This window comes from Trichechus manatus, unplaced genomic scaffold (assembly GCF_000243295.1).
Source record: "Trichechus manatus latirostris isolate Lorelei unplaced genomic scaffold, TriManLat1.0 scaffold00344, whole genome shotgun sequence".
In the NCBI taxonomy this organism is placed as follows: Eukaryota; Metazoa; Chordata; class Mammalia; order Sirenia; family Trichechidae; genus Trichechus; species Trichechus manatus.
The window spans coordinates 358604-379798 of record NW_004444280.1 but is presented as its reverse complement, the minus strand read 5'-3'; the positions used below and the strand labels follow the sequence as shown (position 1 = coordinate 379798).

Genomic DNA, 21195 nt, shown 5'->3' with positions numbered 1-21195 from the left:
GGCCACCGGGTCGATGACCACCTGGGCGCCCGCCGCCTCGGCCCGGCCTCAGTGCGCTCGGCAGGTGTGTGAGAGAGCCAGCGCCGAGCAGAGCGGGCCCCTGGGTTCCAAGCGGGTCTGGGGCCTCTGTCTGCTGGGAGGGGCCGCGGGAGGAGACACCTTCCTGCTCAAGGGTCCCGGATCTTTTGTCTGGGGCGGGGGAGACGAGCATCAGAGCAGGGACAGAGTGCTGGCTTGTAGGTTTAGACCCCCGATCAGTTGGAGCCCAGCATCCTGGCCTGAAGGGTTGTCGCTCTCCTCCCAATCTTCAACCTTGGAAGAAAACCCCAGAAGTGAAGTCACCGTTCTGGTCTGAAGCAGCTTCGATCTCTTGCGCGGTCGCTCGCGCCCTTTCAGCCCTAATGTTGGTGGGTGCCGTCGAGCGGATTCCGACTCCTAGCGACCCTACAGGGCAAAGCACAACTGCCTCAAGGGTTTTCTAGGCTGTAATATTTAGGGGAGCAGATTCCAATACAGTGTCTGGGAAAATCGCGTCCTGGTGCTGCACCCGGGCAGCCCGGGTCGAGGCGCTTAGCTAACCCGCGTGTCTGCCCCTCCTTCCCCGTCGCAGCACCCGGTGGAGACGGAGGCCATGCGGCGAAGCGGACCCAAGAGCGGCGTTGTTCTGGCCCCGGTGGCTGGGGTCCATGATGCCTGTCAGATGATCAGCAGAGCCCAGCTGGGCCAGGAGCCCCCCCGGAGGACCGTGCTGGGGGTGCTCACCGAGAACGGGCAGTACAGGAGGGCCTGCGGCCAGGTAAGGAGGACTCCGAGGGCCCGGCGCGCTGCTTGCTGAGGGCGGCTCTCCTGCGATGTAGGAGGGGCTTCATGGTCGCCCTTTACTCACAAACTCCCCTGAGTGTTCCAACACTGGAATCTGGACTCTAAGGAAATTGATTTTTTAAGAGCATCTTGATGGATCCCCTTTTCAGCTAGAAATAGTGAATAATTTATTTTTCCCAGTATCAAGGAAATAAGTCCAGAAACTGGATTAAGAATATGTAAACTTATTTGGGTGCTAAGCTAAAAGGAGGAGCTTGGTGGTGCAATGGTTAAGAGCTTTGCTGCTAACTGATGGGTGGCGGTTAGAACCCACCCACCAGCTCTGTGGGAAAAAGACCTGGCTGTCTGGTGATCTGCTCTTGTGTACAGCCTAGAAAATCCTGTAGGGCAGTTGTGTTCTGTCCTGTAGGGTCCTTGTGGGTCAGAACTGACTCCATGGCACCCAACAACAGGCTAAAAGGAAGCATGAATGCCCGATGTTGTTGTTAGGTGCCATGGAGTGGATTCCGACTTACGGTGACCCATGTGACAGAGCAGAACTTCCCCGTGGGGTTTTCTAGGCTGTGATCTTTACTGGAGCAGATCATCAGGTCTTTCTCCCGAGAAGCCACTGAGTGGGTTTGAACCGCCAACCTTTGGGACAGCAGCTTAGCTACTTCACGGTTGCACACTGGGGGTTATCCAGGTCTGAGTCGTGGTCAGACTGATGTAAGCATGGCTTGAGCAGTCCCACACAGCCTGTGTTATGTTTACCGGGATAGTGTTAGACAGGCCTTCAAACTGTTTTGTTCTGGTTTGAACTCCTGCTGAGAATCTGCATTTTCACTCTGGATAAACTGAATCGGAATCTACATTTTAACAAGATTCTTATGTATAACTTCCTGGGAACTTGTTAGAAGCCTTGGAATCAGGATCAAATCAGGCTTGACTAGATCACTTCAGAAAAGGTGCTTGGAAAGCAGGCATCTCATCAACACTGGGCAAACAGGCACTGGGCCCTCTGAGACTAGTTGTACGTGCTCAGTTGATTAGAGGTGCCTCCCTTAACAGATTGGAGACAGATTCAGACACTTAAACGCAAATGTGGAGTTTGAATCCCTAGGAATGGACTTTGAGATAGAAAAAAGCTTTCCCAAGCCTGCTATGAGCTAAGCCCTTTCACGATGATGCCTTAAACCTGCGTTGCCATCTCTAATGGACCGAGGCTCGCAGTGGTCCAGTGAAGCAGGTGGGCCAGGCGCCCTCCCGTTTTTGTTGTTTGGTGTTGTTAGTTGCTGTTGACTCAGCGCTGACTCATAGTGACCTTACGTGTAAATCACAACGCTGCCCAGTCGTGCGCCATCTTCAGGATTGTTGTTGCTGTGCTTGAGTCTGTTGTTTGGCTATCGTGTCAATCTCATTTTATAGATGAGAAAACTTGAGAGGTTTAAGAAAGGCCAGAACAAACAAAACGAAGTTTTGGTGGAGGCTGGTTTGGAAGCCTGCCTACTGACTCTTCAGCCGCCTGCTTTCTGGGGGTGTTTGGGAGGAGGGGGGAAGGGGGTATAACCAGAGTGACCTGGTCAAAGCCTTTGGAGAAGACAAAAGTGGTTATAGCAAACTTAATTTACGTAGTGGTATTGATTGCTTTAAACTTAAAGTCTAAGACCTGGTTCTTAGGAATTGGCAGTGATTCCTTTGCTGATCGGTCTCACATTAAATTCATAACCCTTAACCTTTTATGTGTACTCCATTCCTCCACAACTTTCTTAGAAATTTATTTCATATCTTCTTTCTCTTTTTAAAAAATTATTATTTTTGTTGTTGATCATATACACAGCAGAACATACACCAATTCAACAGTTTCTATGTGCAGAATTCAGTGACACTGATTACATTCTTCAGGTGTGCAACTATTCTCGCCCCCTGTTCCTAATTGTTCCTCCCCCATTAACATAAACGCACTGGCCCCTAAACTTCCTGTCTAATCCTTCGAGTTGCTGTTGCCAATCTCATCCCATATTCAAACCAAACCCGTTGCCATGAGTCAACGGTGACTCGTAGCGACCCTGTAGGAGAGAGTGGAGCTGCAGCATCTTTACAGGAGCAGATCACCAGGTCTGTCTCCTGTGGAGCCACCTGGTGGGTTAATAGTCAAGCCCTGAACCGTTGAGCCGTCAGGGCTCCTCTTTAATCTCCTAGTTCCTCCTAATTTCTCCAGCCTGTAAAAGCTAGGTGCCCCAGGGCTTCGTCTTTGGTCTTCTGAATTTGAGTTCACTCCCTAGTGGTCTGAGTTAAATACCATCTGGTGGGTGTTGGGAAGGCACTGGTGATTCAGTGGTAGAGTTCTCGCCTCCCACAGCCTCCCATGCAGAAGACCTGGGTTCCTCTCCTGGCCAACGCACTTCAAATGCAGCCACCACCTGGCTGTGAGTGGAGGCTTGTTTGTTGCTATGATGCTGAACAGGCTTCAGTGGAGCTTCCAGACTAAGAGACTAGGAAGAAAGGCCTGGTGATCTGCCTCCAAAAATCAGCCAGTGAAAACCCTGTGGATCACAACAGTCTGATCATGGGTGGTGCAGGACTGGGCTGCATTTCTACCTGATGTCAGCTAACAACAGCAGCATCTGTTGATGGCTCTCAAATTTTGATCTCTGGTGCAGACCTCCCAGCTGTATCACAAACTCACATACTCAGCAGGCTACATGACATCTCCACTTCGTTCATGGAATAGACGTCTCAAACCTGTGTAAAACCAACCACCTGTTCTCTTCCCTGCCCTCAGCCTGCTCTTCCCAGAGTCTTCCTCATCTCAATCAATGGAGTATTCATCCTTCCTGTTGTTTAGCCCCAAAGCCTTGGTCATCCTTGGCTGTTTTTCCCCTACCCACATCTAACCTGCTGAGAAAATCCTGTTGGCTCTGCCTTTCAGAGTGCCCAGAACCTCTTTACTGCTCACTGTTCTTGTTACCATTCTGCTCCAAACCCTGTTATAGCTCCCCTGGGATTTGAAAGTTCATCACTGGCCGTCTTCTCCAATTTGCTGTCTTTACCTACACACAGCGTGAGTGATCCTTTTCAGACATACGTCAGATCACACCACTCCTCCGCCTAAAGCCTCCAGAGGCTGCCCAGCTCCAGTGCAAGGCCTTGGCGCCCTACAGAAAGGTCTCTCTTTTCTTTCTGGCCTTTCTGTCCCTCTGCTCCATCCACATGGCCTCCTTGTGTGTCCCTAAGACAGCCGGCACGCTCCAGCCCCGGGGCCTTTGCCCATGCTGTTCCCTCTGTCCTGGGTGCTCCCTCCCCGTCCCCATGTCTGCCTCGCTTACTCTCTCGCTGCCTTCAGATCGTTGCCCACCCTCTCATCTGCAGTGGGCCTTGCCTGGCCGCCTCGTCTAAAATGGCAACGACCCTCCTTCCCTGCACCGTTTTCCTCCGTAGCGCTTGTCACCCTCTGACGTAGTCTGTCTTTTCTTGTCCGTCTCTGCCAACTAAAACAGAAATTGCATGAGGACAGTTATTGTTGAACGTTTGGTTCCTGTTCAATTCTGGGCACCTGGAACAGCATCCAGCACACAGTAGGTGCGTGGTAATTATTTGTTTAACGACTGTGTGTCCCAACCTATGTACATGTATAGATACGCCAAAAATTAAACTTGGTGGCAACATGGAGACCTGGTTAGAGTGACTTGCAGTTTATATGCCCTGTTTTTTTCCAGTATCACCATAAAGAGTGTTTTCTCACCAGACATGAGCCACGTGTATTTAGCTTGTCACGTGGAAACGTACTAACTGTCAAGTGTTGTTGGGTGCAGTCGAGTCAGTTTTCAACCCATAGTGACCCCAGATGACAATCAAACTACTCCACAGGGTTTTCTAGGCTGTAACCGTTACAGGAGCAGATCGCCAGATCTTTTCCTGCGGAGCAGCTGAGTGGGTTCAAACCACCAACCTTTCGGTTAGCAGCTGAGTACTCAACCATTGAGCCACCAGGGCTCCTCAGGTGCTGGTGTAGCTACACGGATTTAGGACTCACCTCCCAGCCCACTGGTTTGAGTCACACAGGTCCACTTTGCCCATCTGGTGTTTGGGGTGGCCTCTAACAAAAAGCTCAACCCTGTTCTAGGGGATCACAGCAATCGGGTGTTTCTCTGGATCGGAAAATGCCGTCCCTCCAGCTGGGAAAAAGGCGCCGTCTGACTGCGGGGTCCGTGTGCCGTCCATGCAAGGATTCGATATCTACATGGATGAGCCTGGACAGGGAGACAGAGAGAGCTCTTCAGGGAGAGAGGAAATGGTGTTTGAGGAGGTGTACGGGGTAGACACCAGCGCTCCCAAGTCGGATCTCCACTTCCTGCTGGATTTCAGCACAGGTAATTCAACTCCAACAGCCGACGGGGCCTGGTAGTGTTCAATAGCGTGTAACTAGCCACACACGGAGCAATGACCATGGGAGCAGCTGCCTGTTGGAGGGCAGTGGTGGAATGGTGTTTTACGAGACTTATCTGGCCGTGCCGAATCCCTGTGGAGGGCAGTGGTGGAACGGTGTTTTACGAGACTTATCTGGCCATGTTGAATCCCTGCAGCTTCCCCAATGCTGGTCGATTCCTCTCTCCATTCTCAGTCTGAAGATGTGTCCGATTTTGGTTCCGACGTGATAAATGTGACTGAGTATGCTGAAGAAATTCATCAATATCTCAGAGAAGCTGAAGTGAGTTGTCCCAACTTTGACTTCAATTTGCAGCACCCCCACACACTTAATATTGTTGTTGTTGGGTGCTGTCAAGTCGATTCCGACTCACAGCGACCCCATGTGACAGAGTAGAACTGCCCCGTAGGGTTTTCTAGGCTGTAATCTGTACGGGAACAGATCACCAGGTCTTTCTTCCATGAAGCTGCTGGGTGGGTTCAAACTGCCGACCTTCTGGTTAGCAGCAGAATGCGTAAGTGTTACACTTACCAGTACTCCTTATACGTTCTTGGCCACAACCACCAGAGAATCTAAACATAAAAATATGAACAGTAGCAGTCGCGATGGTGAGGAGCATTCACTTGGACTAGGTCTGTGCGACTCGGAGGCTTCACGTTTTAAGTATTTCATGCTTAGCAATAACTCATATCGCCATTCTCCTCCCCTTAAGTCATTTGTAACCTGATTTCATTGTTGTTTTTAGCTACTGTCAAGTCAGCCCTAACTCACAGCGATCCCTGCGCCATCCGCATGATCGGTTGCCGATCGGACTGTGGTGATCCATAGGGTTTTCCCTGGCTGATTTTCAGAAGTAGATCACCAGGCCTTTCTTCCTAATCTGTCTTAGTCTGGAAGCTCCTCTGAAACCTGCTCAGCATCACAGCCACACACAGGCCTCCACTTTCGGACGAGCGTGGCTGTGCCTGAGGTGCGGTGGCCGGGAACCGAATCCAGGTCTCCCACACGAACGACCTACCAGTATTGCAGAACAGGAATTTCAGATCTTTCTTCCTCATCACGATGAAGATTTATCTGGCTCTTAACCCGTGTGATGACATTTTAAAAAGGACAGCTGTACTTTGATATGCCCTTTCTAGAAAGCGACCGTTTAAAACAAAAACTCTCCCCAAACAGGTGAGACACAGACCCAAAGCTCACTACCTGAGGAAGCAGCCAGACATCACGGAGGGCATGCGTGCCATCCTGGTGGACTGGCTGGTGGAGGTCGGGGAGGAGTACAAGCTCCACACGGAGACTCTGTACCTGGCCGTCAACTTCCTGGACAGGTTCCTGTCGTGCATGTCAGTTCTGAGGGGGAAGCTGCAGCTTGTGGGGACGGCGGCTATTCTTCTGGCCTCGTAAGTGGTCTTTGAGCCTGGGGAAGGGGAAACGGCAGCCTGTCAGAACACCGATTTTTTGTTTTCACTTCTTGAAGAAATGCGATGCTTGATAATTCAGATGTATTCAGGTATCCTCTGATAGAACATGGTCACGTTTACGGGATCTCCTCAGGTGGTGAATCTTACCACACGTTCATTCTAGAGCAGCAAGTCCGTCTGATGACTAAGGCAGCCGCCAGCCTCAAATCCAGGATCTAATTTAACTGTTTGCCAGTGCAGCCGTTTGGCTGTGTTCTGTTTTTGTTTTTTTTTTAAGTAATTGCTGTTATTATATATATATATATATATATATATATATACATATAACAAAGAAATCTCAGCATTTTTTTACATATGCAATTCATTGACATTAATTACGTTTGTTATGCTGGGCAGCCATCACCACCACCCATTTTCAGATTTTTCCATTGCCCTTAACAGAAGCTCTGGCTGTAGCCTGTCTAATACGAGTAAAAGTCCTATTTGTAAAGAGTTTGGTTACACAAAAGCTGTCTTCATGATCTAGCGAGTGACCCACAATAGCACAGTTTGTTTGCTTGGTGACAGTGAAGAGAGTACTAGGCTGGCCTCTGTTCCTCTCCGCCACTCTCTGGCATTCATAACAAGACCTAATGCTGTGGGAGAGATGGCTGGGTGGTGGCTGAGCTGCCTTTAAGTACACTGTTGTAGCCTGTATTTCCCTTCTGTTCCGATCTCGGGCATTCTAGTCTTCTATGCCTAAAAAGCTGCCAACTCCCCTCCCCTCAAAGGAAATAGAAACAAAAGCAGAAAAGAAGAATTTAGATTGGTGGAATTATCATTCTCTTTCTCTTGGATATACAGCATCATTTGATGATTCAGCAGAGAAAGCTGAACATGATCTTCTTAAAATCCAAGCCCTAAGGCATTTCTTCTGTCGTGATGTTTATCCTAGCATTCTTTTCCACAGAGTGGTTTGAGGTATCTAGAATTGATAAGGTTTTACCTGTGCTGTCTGTCATTCAGAATCTTGTTCAGTGTGTCAGAGGCCAAAACCTCAACCTCTCAACTGGAGATTGTTTCTGTCGCTACTCGTGGTAGTAAGTACAACATTGCTGTTGTTGTTGGTGCCGTCAAGTTCATTCCGACTCATAGCGACCCCATGTGACACAGCAGCATTGCCCCATAGGTTTTTCTAGGCTGTAAACTTTATGGGAGCGGATTGCCAGGTCTTTCTCCCACGGAGCAGTTGGAAGGTTCGAACTGCCTACCTTTTGGTTAGCAGCCGAGTGCTTAACCATTGCACCACCAGGCTCCTTAAGTACAATATATCCTCGTGATACATACGCTCTTGGTTTGGAAACAAGCTCCTAGCACATTCACAGTCCTGTGCTACTTTGTGATGTTTAAGTGGATATGTCTGGAAGGCCTGGTGATCTGCTTCCAAAAATCAGCCGGTGAAAACCTTACGCAGCACAGCGGTCCAACCCCATTGTACGTGGGGTCGCCATGAGGCGGGGCCAACTGGACGGCAGCTAACAACAACAAGTAGGTCTGTGGGCACAAACTAAAGAAGTCTGCAAGGCCAGGGTGTGGATTGCTCAGGAAGCGGAGCCAGACCTTCCAAGCTTTCCTGCTGAAAATTCTTTACCTTCACAGGAAATACGAAGAGATCTATCCCCCCGAAGTGGATGAGTTTGTCTATATAACTGATGATACGTACACCAAGCGACAACTGTTAAGAATGGAACATCTGCTGCTGAAAGTCCTGGACTTTGACCTGACTGTACCAACCACCAACCAGTTCCTCCTTCAGTACTTAAGGAGGCAAGGGGTGTGCATTCGGACCGAGAACCTGGCCAAGGTATGCGGCGCGGCCTCCCGATCACCCGAGAGTTCTTCCTTCCTTTTCAAATCTTTGACTTGGGCCTATAAAAACATCTTAGCAATCAAAGAGAGCTGATCTTAAGAAATGACTTCTGGATATGAGACCTTGCTTCTGCTTGCATTTGTCAGGCACAAGCTGTAATCACCCTATTAAAGAGAGTGTTGCTTGGAAATGGTCCCTTTATTGGACTCAGACCACATGCAGGTGATACCTCTTAGGGTTAGTTTGGCTCTAGACTCATCCTGAGGAGCCCTGGTGGTGCAAACGTTAAGCGCTCAGCTGCTAACAGGAAGGCTGGGGTTTGAACAAACCAGCCATTCCGAGGGAGAAGGACCTGGTGATCTGCTCCCGAAGATGACAGCCCAGGAAACCCTATGGGGCAGTTCTGCTCTGTCACCTGGGGTTGCTGTGAGTTGGAATAGACTGGACAGCACCTAACAACAACAACAATCTCACCCTAACATATTAAGCCCTGAAGCATTATTTGGTCATCTGGAGTCACGGAAATTTAGTTGAAGGCACTAAGTATTGGTTTCGTCAACTTGGTTTCCAACCACTGTGATCTGGGATATCTGGTATTTATATGCTATGCAAAAAAAAAAATAATAAGTATATCTGTATAAATTCCCCAGTGTTTCTTCTAATCTTCTGGCCTGTTCCCACTGGTACCTTTCTAGCCGCTGAACTACATGCATTTGCCTGATAAACTAATGACTTTATTATGGTCCTATTTTTGCCTTTTGGCTGAAGGCTGTGTTCTGTTCCAGTTGCCAGAGCAAAATCGTTTCTCTGCCTGGCATAATCCTACCATTAGCATAAGCTGAGAAACGTAACTCATCCCACGTTCTAGGCGAGTAGGCCAAGTACTTCCGTATTGGAATTTTATTACAACATTTATTACAACATACATGTTACTCTGTTTACAAACAGGCATGCCAGTTATCACCCCAATGAATAGTTTTGAGTTCTTCCTGTTGTTTTAGTCGTCTAGTGCTGCTGTAACAGAGATACCACGAGTGGGTGGCTTTCACAAACAGAAATGATTTTCTCACCGTTCAGGAGGCTAGAAGTCCAAATTCAGGGCGCCAGCTCTAGGGCAAGGCTTTTTCTCTCTGTCGGCTCTCGGGGAAGGTCCTTGTCTCTTTTCAGCTTCTGTTTCTTGGTTCCTTGGTGATCTTCATGTGGTATGGCGTCTGTCTTCCCCTGTCTGTGCTTGCTTGCTTAATCTGCTCTTCTATATTTCAAAAGAGATTGATTTAAGAGCACCCTATACTAATCCTGCCTCATTAACATAGCAAAGAAAACCCTATTCCCAAATGAGATTATAACCACAGGTAGTGTAGGATTTATAACCCATGTTTTTTGGGGTCACAGTTCACTCCACAACACCTAAGAAGCACAGTTCTACTCTGACACACATGGGATTGCCGTGAGTCAGACTGACACTATGGCAACTGTTTTTTTGTTTTTTTGTTTTTAATTATGAAGGTATTTATCACTAGATGCTGGTTGTACAAAGATAAGACGCAATTCCCTTGACATTTATAGTTTTTACTTGTAACCCAAGTCGCTGCTGGTTCCAATGAAATCTCTCTTGTGCTTAGTACGTAGCAGAACTGAGTCTACTGGAAGCTGATCCGTTCCTAAAATATCTTCCTTCACTGATAGCCGCAGCAGCTTATTGTCTGGCAAACTATACCATCAACAGGCACTTCTGGGTAAGATTCTAGCTTCTTTTTTTCCAGATGAAATTTGAGGACTATCTAAAGTCTGTTCAGCCTCTTATGAGAGAGAGTTGGTTTAATAGGGAGCTGGTTGTCTTGGCAATAGGAGCCCTGGTGGTACAGCGGTTAAGCCCTTGTCTGCTAACCAAAAGGTTGGCAGTTCAAACCTACCAGCTGCTCCAAGGAAGAAAGATGTGGCAGTCTGCTTCCATAAATGTTACAGCCTTACAGACCCTATGGAGCAGTTCTACTTTGCCCTATAGGGTCACTATGAGTTGGAATCTACTCATTGGCAGTGGTTTGGGTTTGGTTTTGGGGTCTCGGCAGCAGACTGCAGCATGTGGCTGAGACTTCTGGGCCAGCCAACATGGCTTTGAGTCAGTAGTGATTGCAGGGAGTCAAGGAGATTGCATGGGCCACCTGTTGAACAAGAGGAGGCCTGATGGCCACACAGGGAGGGTCTGGTAGCAAAATCATTGACCACTTGGAGAAAAAGTGGCTGACTTTCTCTCTCTTGGTGTAAAAATAAAAACCTGGTCCACCTGAGACCAGAAGAACTAGAAGGTTCCTGGCTACCACTACCCACTGTTCTGATCAGGGCCGCAATAGGTGGACCCTGATAGAATGGGAGAAGAATTTGGAAGAGAACCTCAAATTCCTAAAATGAACAAACCAGACCTACTGGACTGGTTGAGACTGAAGGACTCCCTGAGACTACTACCCTGAGATACTCTTTAAACCAGGGCTTCGAACTGGTTCGAACTGGTTCGGTCATGGCCAATGAAATGAAACTGGAACGGACCCAAATTTTTACAATTTGGGTGAACTGCAATGATAACCAGAATGGGAAAAGTTACAAGTTGAAGTTCTGGAATGGAAGACTCGGAAGATGCATAGTGAGCCCTTTCAGGAGCCTGATGCATGAGACTGGATGATTGGCAGGGCTGTGGAGAGTGACACGCATTCAGAGTGGTACGGCCAGCCGCCATCTTTGAGTGGGGTGCCCCTGTTTCCAGCTCTGTTCGAAATCTGATGGACAAGAGAATTGGTTGCTATGCAATGCATATGCTGCCCTTGTTTTCTAAGAGGGACATTAGGTTTTCTAGCAGGGCTTTGACCCATAATTTTCTCCATTCAGGTTATCATTCCGGTTCATCCAAATTTTTAAAATTCAGGTCTGTTCCAGTTTTGCTTTCTCGGCCATGACTGAACCAGGAAGAACCCGTTCGAAGCCCTGCTTCAGACCTTGAGCCGAAACTAGCCCCTGAGGTCACCTTGTAGCTAAATAAAAAATTGGCTCAGAAAATAATGAATATTACCTGTAAGTACTGTGCGCCTTTAAAAAATCACCTATATGAGGCCAAATGGTCAACAGTTACTTTAAAACAAAGATGAGAATGTAAGGGGTCAGGGAAACTAGATTAATGGAAATAGTACAACCAGAACGGAAATAATGAGAATGCTCATGCATTGTGAAGAATGTAACCAATGTCACTGAACAGCTTGTGTGGAAATTGTTGAATGGGAACCTAAACTGCTGTGTAAACCTTCATCAAAAACACAATAAAATATTATTTAAAAACAGCAACGACCTAGTCTATTTAGGATGGCCAGAAGGTGGCACCAGGCTTTCAAGAGGGCGTGCAGCCAGTGTTGCCTCTTGCCTGAGAAGATGGCAGGATGGGAAATGAGCTGTCTGCAGCTTGGTTCTAAAGGAAGCGAGGTGTCTCCTCTTCTTTTCTGGAATGCTTATTAGTATCACTTGTTACTAATACTAATACCATGAGGTGCTGCGTTTTGATCAGGCATCTCTTACACCATACAAATGGTGTGGTCGGGCAAGTAGAGGCTGCTCAGGACCAGTAAAAATCCTGCTCATTGTGGAACTGAGCATTCTAACAACACAAGGGAAGCAGGTTTAGAACTCAGCCTGTTCTTCCCACTGTCTTATTTCTAAAAGCCTGTGAGGGAGGATGGTGGTTTTTGCCTTGTTTTAGTGCCTCGTTACCTTTCTCACAGTTTTATCTTTGGATGTCTGTTGTCTCGTAAAGTTATGCGGAGCATTTTCTTTTTCCTTTTGTCTTGATTAGCCAGAAACCCTTGCTGCCTTTACAGGCTACTCGCTGAGTGAGATTGTGCCCTGCCTGAGTGAGCTGCACAGAGCCTGCCTTAACATGCCCCGTCGACCTCAGCAAGCAATCAGGGAGAAGTACAAGGCTTCAAAGTAAGTCACGTAGGACGCCTTACCGGGCTGACTTGTCAGAGCTTCTGAGGTTGGAGTGATGTCAGAGCTGGAAACAGAGCAAACTGCATGTCTGGTGCTAGGCTGGAAATTAAAGTGACACCTAAAATCAACAAAACCAGTTTGGAGAGGCCTAGATTTATAATTTGTCAGTTAGTAGAACTTATAATCAGGGAGCCCTGGTAGTGCAATGGTTAAGCACTTAGCTGCTATCTAAAAGGTTGGCAGTCTGAACCCGCCAGCGGCTCTGCAGGAGAAAGACGTGGCCGTCTGCTCCTGTGAAGATGACAGCCTTGGAAACCCTGTGGGGCAGTTCTGCCCTGTCACACGGGGTCGCTGTGAGTCGGAACCAACGCGACGGCACCCAACAACAACAGTACGTCTAGTCGGATAACTTCCTTCCTTTCTACTGAAACTACTAGAAAGTTTTCTGGCCTAAGTGATATTTTACAGAACCGAGGTCCCTGGGTCCTGCTGAACTTGCTCGGGTCTTGTTTCAGGTACCTGCACGTGTCTCTCATGGAGCCTCCTGCTGTCCTTCCTCTGCAGTGAGTCTCCTGCCTGAAGCCCACATGGCGCCGGACCTTCACGTCATCAGAATGGGCCGTTGTCTTTACAGGCTCAGCAAGTGTTGCCACGATATAGATGACAGATTTTCTTAATGTAAATTTATTTAAGGTTTCTTAGACGTAGCTTGTAATATAGCCTGACATTTGAGAACTAATAAACAGCTTGATTTATGACCATGTGTTAAGCATATTTACTAGTTAGCACGGCTGAGACTTGCTTGGAATTTTTGTTGAGAGTATCAACGATGTCATCTCCACATCCAGAACTCTTCTAACTGGCTGTATAAACCCAGCATACTATTAGGACGACATGTTCCTGGGAACCCACGGAGTTTCACATTTGATAAATGGATACCCTGAGACTTTTTCCTTCCTGTATCTTTATGTCCACATACCTAAAACCAAACCAGTTGCCGTCACGTCAGTTCCAATTAATGGTGACCCCCTGTGTGTCAGGGTAGAATTGTATTCCATAAGGTTTTCAATGGCTAATTTTTCAGAAGTAGATTGCCAGGCCTTTCTTCCAAGGCACCTCTGGGCGGACTCAAATTCCAATCTTTCTGTTACCAGCCGGGCACGTTGACTGACTGTACTGCTCAGGAACTCCTTGTGTCTAGGAAACTGTCCATAAACTGACAAGGGAAGAACAGCCAGCGTAGAGCGCCTGGGGAAGGTGCATAAGCAAACGTTACCTAGCCTAGCTTCCCTCTGGGAACCTAGTCAGTGAGGACTGCGGCTGAGGACTAAACTCGGTCAGGTGCCACCTAGGGGTGATTTTAATTTAAAAGGATGTCATTCCATCGATGTTCTGTGCTGATTTACTCAACCATCAAGCATATATTTCAGCCTTAGAAGATGCTCTGAGAAGTAGAAAAATCAAACTTCACCGTGGGATGGGATTTCAGGATAATCACGTCAGCCCCTCATATGTGTCCCTTCAAGGGGATCTCGCCTCAGCTTGGCTACAGTCTGGATTTCCCATGATTCTACACTGTTACTTTTCTACGCATTTATATGTGGTCCCTGTCTGTGGTCCTTATGTAGGCTACAAGATGGGGAAAACTGAAAAGTTAAAATTGTTTTAACTTCTCTTTAAAGATTGGAAGGAGCCCTGGTAGGGCAGTGGTTAAAGCGCTCGGCTGCTAACCAAAAAGTCGGCGGTTCGAACCCCCCAGCCACTCTGTGGGAGAAAGATGTGGCCGTCTGCTTCTGTAAAGATTGACAGCCTTGGAAACCTTATGGGCCAGTTCTGCTCTGTCCTATGGGGTCCCCGGGGGTTGGAATCGACTCAGTGGGAGAAAGATGTGGCCGTCTGCTTCTGTAAAGATTGACAGCCTTGGAAACCTTATGGGCCAGTTCTGCTCTGTCCTATGGGGTCCCCGTGGGTTGGAATCGACTCAGTGGGAGAAAGATGTGGCCGTCTGCTTCTGTAAAGATTGACAGCCTTGGAAACCTTATGAGGCAGTTCTGCTCTGTCCTATGGGGTCCCCGTGAGTTGGAATCGACTCAGTGGCAACAGGTTTGGTTCTTTGGTTTTGAAGATTGGACAACTCCTTGGGTGGCGCAAACAGTTAATGTGCTCGGCTGCCAACAGAAAGGTTGGAGTTCGAGTCCACCTGGAGGTGCCTCATAAGAAAGGCCTGGCAGTCTACTTCTGAAAAATCCTCCATTGAAAACCCTACGGAGCCCAGTTCTACTCTGACACACATGGAGTCGCCATGAGTTGGAGTAACCTCTACAGCAACTGGGTTTAAAGATTGGGAGGAAAAAACAGTAGTGACCTGGCCTGAGGAAGGGACGTACGTACTGGAGATTGAACGTGGACTTTGTATTTGTGGTGTTCGTAGGCCACAATTAGTAGTCCTGGGCCAGCAGTGCTCAGAGGCACAGGAGCCTGTCAGTGGTCTCCCTCTCTGGGCCTGCCCTGTGGGGCCAAGAACAACAGAAGTGTATTTGCTAGGTTCCTTTCCTTAGAGAAGATGAGACCCGGGCAGGTTTGGATAAAATGGGAACAGAAATTTTCTGATACTGTCAAATGAACGGCTGTATTTCTGCAATCCACAGTGTGATAAAATGTTTTTGTTGTTACTTTGGGCAAAATGAAACTGGCTCCAAATTTTGCTTTTGTTTCAAGCTCTCAGGAAATTGTTTAAGTATAAAAATACAGCTGTATGTTGCATGTTTTGTGAAGACTTTTTTATATTTTTATAGTACCCACAAGCTCCTAAAAGGGTGTAGCATTGTCTTTTTTTCCCCCTGTAGGTAAACATTCTCAAAATGTCTCCATTTCTGGTTCCATTGAAGAAATCAACATTTCCCTAAATGCTTTGTCATTTATTGTGGCAAAAAATTTAACTGCACAGAGAAACACCAATAAATAGCATAACCGAATATATTTATTGTGAGTAGGTAAGAAGAGGGGATAGTGAAAGCAGGTTATGCAGGCAGGGTCCAGGCAGGGTTGTCTTCTGAAGGTCCTTGTAATTCTCCAGAAGAGCCCTGTGCTCAAGGCAAAATGCTAAGCTGCTTACTAGGTTATTGTTTGACTTGCAGGTGACTTTAGGAGAACCAGTTCCTTCAAGGCTCAAGGCTCAAAAGGACATTTAAGGGCAAAATGGCCTGGTGGGTCACCCCAGTCCATGAACCCAGAAACCTGGATTCCAGGAGAATTAAAACGTTTCTCGGTTGCTTACGTTTCACAAAGGAGATACAGGGCCTCCATCAATATGTTATGTAATCAGCAACTTGTAATCTCCCATTCTAATTTATCACTGGACATGTTGTCAAGAAATAGGAGCCCTGGTGGTACAATGATTAAGTGCTCGGCTGCTAACTAAAAGGTGGTTTGAACCCACCCAGCGACAATATGGGAGAAAGACCTGGTGATCTGCTCCCGTAAAGATGACAGCCTAGGAAACCCTATGGGGCGGTTCTACTCTGTCACATGGGGGCGCTCTGAGTCGGAAGGGACTCAGTGGCACACAGCAGCAACAGTATTGCTATTTACTACATGCACAGGTAGTCCCTGAGGACATATTCGAGTCCCAACTAACCACCCTTGTTTTGGACATCTTGTCATTAGTAGTACGTATTACATACAGTGTCGCAGTGCAGAATTTTCTAATGTCGTCGTTCTCAGATGTTCAGTGTTATGATTTATAAAGACACTGATAATAAAAAGCAATAATAATGAAAACTTAAAAAAAATGAGGTATTCAACTTACATCAGAATCGACTTATGACGGAGTCATAGGAACAAAACCCTGTCATAAGTCAGAGACTACCTGTATATGTTTAACTTTCCAACTATCCTCTCATGCCTGGCCATGGATGGGTATGATGTAGATGCACCATAGAAGTATCCAGTTTTGGCTAAGACCTTGGTGGTAGAAGTGCTGCTCTTGCTCCTTTCAGACCTTGAAGATTTGAAGGACATGGGAGGGAAGCGTCTCCAATTCTCCACCTGTTTACACTGACTGACCACCTCCCCGGGAAGTGTGTGTCTGTCTTAAACCATGGCAATTTGGACCCAGACACAATAGTATTTTCTTTTACTAGTGTTGAAGAGGAAAATTAATAAGACATCCTACTTTGACTTTAAGGTTTTTCTTATCCACGAAACCAAATGTTAACCAGAAAGAGCCTGACTCAGACTGCAAAAGCTGCCAGGAACTGCTCTACAGCCATGTAAGTTTGTCTTATCCTGACAGAAAAGGAGAGTCAACAAACCATTGCCACCTGATTTAATGAAAAAGACTCTAAGCAAAGAACAAACCAAAAACCATTGTCATCGAGTTGATTCCGCCTCATAGTGACCCTATAGGACAGAGTAGAACTGCCCTATAGGGTTTCCAACGCTGTAATCTTTCCAACTGTCCTCTCATGCCTGGCGCTGGATGGGCATGATGTAGATGCACCATAAAAGTATCCAGTTTTGGCTAAGACCTTGGTGGCAGAAGTGCTGCTTTTGCTCCTTTCAGACCTGTGGAGTGGCTGATGGGTTCGAACTGCTGATCTTTCGGTTAGCAGCCCAGGGTTTAACAGCTTTCACACCAGGGCCCCTTGAAAAAAACTCTAGGCTCTCCTAATTTAAATATCAGAAAATCTCAAGGCTGCAGGTGGGTGGAGGGCCAAATTGTTAGCGGCCAGGCCAGAAGTCTTGAGAAATGCCAAGCATGTTCTTCCCTTTCGGTTTTCTGTCTCCAGCTCTTTGCACGTGTCATCATATTTTACTTTGTCTTCTCAAGCCACCCTTTGAAATCTTCAGTTCTTTTACTTCATTATTGCTTCCTTTTGCTTTAGCTGCTTGACGTTCAAGAGCAAGTTTCAGAGTCTCTTCTGACATCCATTTAGGTCTTTTCTTTCTCTCCTGTCTCTTTAATGACCTCTTGCTTTCTTCATGTCTGATGTCCTTGATGTCATTCCACAACTCGTCTGGTCTTCAGTCATTAGTGTTCAGTGCATCAAATCTATTCTTGAGATGGTCTCTAAATTCAGGTGAGATATACTCAAGGTCGTACTTTGGCCCTCGTGGACTTGTTCTAATTTTCTTTAGTTTCAGCTTGAACTTGCATATGAGCAGTTGATGGTCTGATCCGCAATCGGCCCGTGGCCTTGTTCTGACTGATGATATTGAGCTTCTCCATTGTCTCTTTCCATAGATGTAGTTGATTTGATTCCTGTGTATTCCATCTGGCGAGGTCCATGTGTATAGTCACTGTTTATGTTGTTGCAAAAAGGTATTTGCAATGAAGAAGTTGTTGGTCTTGCAAAATTCAATCGTGCAATCTCCGGCATCATTTCTATCACCAAGGCCATATTTTCCAAACACCAATCCTTTCTTTGTTTCCAACTTACGAATTCCAATCACCAGTAATTATCCGTGCATCCTGATTGCATGTTTGATCAATTTCTGACTGAAGAAGTTGGTAAAAATCTTCAATTTCTTCATCTTTGGCCTTAGCGGTTGGTGCGTAAAGTTGAATAATAGTCGTGTTAACTGGTCTTCCTTGTAGGTGTGTGGATATTATCCTATCACTGACAGCGTTGTACTTCAGGAAGGTCTTGAAATATTCTTTTTGACAATGAAGGTAATGCCATTCCTCTCCAAGGTGTCATTCTTGGCGTAGTAGATCGTATGATTGTCTGATTCAAAATGGCCCATACCAGTGCATTTCAGCTCACTAATGCCTAGCGTATTGATCTTTATGCGTTCCATTTCATTTTTGATGATTTCCAGTTTTCCTAGATTCATACTTCGTACATTCCACATTTCGATTATTAACGGAAGTTTGTAGCTCTTTCTTTTCACTTTGACTCATGCCACATCAGCAAATGAAGGTCCTGAAAGCTTGACTCCATCCACATCATTCAGGTCGACTCTAATTTGAGGAGGCAGCTCTTCCCCAGTTGTATTTTGAGAGCCTTCCAACCTGAGGGGCTCATCTTTCGGCACTGTATCAGACAATGTTCTGCTGCTATTCATAAGGTTTTCACTGGCTAATTCCTTTCAGAAGTAGACCGCTGGGTCCTTCTTCCTAGTCTGTCTTAGTCTGGAAGCTCAGCTGAAACCTCTTTGCCATGGGTGACCCTGCTGGTATATGAATACCGGTGGCTTAGCTTCCAGCATCACAGCAACACACAAGCCCCAACAGTACGACAAACTGACAGACCCGTGGAGGTTCTGTTCAAGCCTGGAGTTGCAATACTGAAGGATTCTATGGGGAAAATATTAAACAGAGCAGGGAGCATCAAAAGAAAATGGAAGGAATACACAGAGTTACTATGCCAAAAAGAATTGGTCAACGTTCAACCATTTCAGGAGGTAATGTATGATCAGGAACCGATGGTACTGAAGGAAGAAGTCCAAGCTGCACTGAAGGCATTGGCAAAAACAAGGCTCCAGGAATTGATGGAATATCAATTGAGATGTTTCATCAAATGGATCCAGTGCTGTAAGTCCTCACTCATCTATGCCAAGAAATTTGGAAGACAGCTTCCTGGCCAAGTGACTGGAAGAGGTCCATATTTATGCCTATTCCCAAGAAAGATGATCCAGCTGAATTTGGAAATTATCAAACAATAGCATTAATATCACAGGCAAGCAAAATTTTGCTGAAGATCATTCAAAAGCTGCTGCAGCAGTATATCGATAGGGAACTGCCAGAAATTCAAGCCAATTTAGAAGAGGATGTGGAACCGGGGATATCATTGCTGATGTCAGATGGATCCTGGCTGAAAGCAGAGAATACTGGAAAGATGTTTACCTGTGTTTTAGTGACTATGCTAAGGCATCAACTGTGTGGATCATAATAAATTATGGATAACATTGCAGAGAATGGGAATTCCGGAACACTTAACTGTGCTTATGAGGAATCTGTACATGGATCAAGAGGCAGTTGTACAAACAGAACAAGGGGATACTGCATGGTTTAAAGTCAGGAAAGGTGTGCATCAGGGTTGTATCCTTTCACCATGCTTATTCAGTCTGTATGCTGAGCAAATAATCTGAGAAGCTGGACTATATGAAGAAGAACAGGGCATCAGGATTGGAGAAGACTCATTAACAACCTGCATTATGCAGATGGCACAACCTTGCTTGCTGAAAGTGACGAGGACTTGAAGCACTTACTGATGAAAATAAATGACCACAGCCTTCAGTATGGATTACACCTCAACATAAAGAAAGCAAAACTCCTCACAACTGGACCAATAAGCAACATCATGATAAATGGAGAAAAGATTGAAATTGTCAAGGATTTCATTTTACTTGGATCCACCATCAATGCCCATGGAAGCAGCAGCAAGAAATCAAAATGATGCATTGCATTGGGCAAATCTGCTGCAAAGGACCTCTTTAAAGAGTTAGAAAGCAAAGATGTCACTTTGAGGACTAAGGTGTGCCTGACCCAAGCCATGGTGTTTTCAGTCACCTCCTGTGCACGTGAAAGCTGACAATGAATAAGGAAGACCGAAGAAGAATTGACGCCTTTAAATTGTGGTATTGGCAAGGAATATTGAATATACCATGGACTGCCAAAAGAACGAACAAATCTGTCTTGGAAGAAGTACAACTAGAATCCTCCTTAGAGGCAAAGATGGCAAGACAATGTCTCACATAGTTTAGACATGTTATCAGGAGGGATCTGTCCCTGGAGAAGGACATCATGCTTGGTAGAGTAAAGGGTCAGTGAAAAAGAGGAAGACCCTCCATAAGATGGACTGACACAGTGGCTGCAACAATGGGCTCAAGCATAACAACGATTGTGAGGATGGCGCAGGACTGGTCCGTGTTTCGTTCCGACTCAGCGGTGCCTAACAACAACAACAGCAGGCCAGAAGTAACCTGGTATCAGTTGATCCCAGTAAAGGCGGAAGGCAGCGTTCGATTAATCATGTTAAGATTAGCCAGTGGTTGATAGTCTATTCTTCTTCCTCCTCTTCTCTTTATAAGCCCTATTATACCTAGCTTCCTAGAGCCATTTGATTTTTCTGGAATTAGAATGGTTTCCCTAAATGCATACAGAATAACTGCTTGGAATAAACCTTGTGTTTCAATTTCTTTGAGTTTTGGTTATTTTTAACAGTAATATCATTCTTGTTTTAGAATGTTTTGCTTCAGTTAGAGGAGACCTTGTAGAAGTAGGTCCTTGGTTGTGAATTATTTTGCAAAGGTGGCTTTTGTTTATAAAATCTGATGCAAAATTTAGCTTTGTCCAAGATTGGTTTTCTGGGTTTGAAGGCTTAGGACCATAGTGTCATGGGACAACTCAGTCAATGGGCATAACATCGTTCACAAAAATCATGATCTGCATCCTAGTGACATGAGTAGCATCTGGGGTCTTAAAAGCTTGTGAGAGACCATCTAAGACACAACTACAGGTCCCTACTCGCCAGGAACAAGACAGGAAGAAGGTAACCAAAGGCCCAGAGAAGAAACCAGTCTACACAAGCCACAACCTCATCTACCCTGAGATCAGAAGAACTAGATGGTGCCCAGCTACCATCACTGACCGTTCTGACCCAGGTCACAATAGATGGCCCCAGGTAGAATGGGAAAAAATTGTGGAGCAGAACCTGAATTCTTATTTAAAAAAAAAAAAAAAAAAGACAAATCGGAACAGAAGAGAACAACAGAGGACT

At 46.2% G+C, this 21195-nt stretch overlaps 1 protein-coding gene across 1 annotated transcript; it reads left to right on the top strand.

The window, feature by feature from the left end:
* Nucleotides 1-619: 619 nt before the first annotated feature.
* On the top strand, nucleotides 620-13036 carry CCNA1 (cyclin A1). Its single transcript, XM_004390901.1, has 8 exons — nucleotides 620-796; nucleotides 4928-5174; nucleotides 5388-5512; nucleotides 6407-6630; nucleotides 8290-8494; nucleotides 10123-10236; nucleotides 12333-12466; nucleotides 12985-13036. The coding sequence occupies exons 1-8, from the start codon at nucleotides 632-634 to the stop codon at nucleotides 13034-13036; spliced, it is 1266 nt and encodes a 421-aa protein (XP_004390958.1). The 5' UTR covers nucleotides 620-631.
* The last annotated feature ends 8159 nt before the right edge of the window (nucleotides 13037-21195 follow it).

Bases quoted from the DNA above. Each gene is read 5' to 3' on its own strand.
- CCNA1 (XM_004390901.1), top strand. From the start codon at position 632: ATGCGGCGAAGCGGACCCAAGAGCGGCGTTGTTCTGGCCCCGGTGGCT. The intron at 5,513-6,406 runs GTGAGTTGTCCC...CTCCCCAAACAG, and splicing joins AATATCTCAGAGAAGCTGAA to GTGAGACACAGACCCAAAGC. The intron at 6,631-8,289 runs GTAAGTGGTCTT...TTACCTTCACAG, and splicing joins GCGGCTATTCTTCTGGCCTC to GAAATACGAAGAGATCTATC.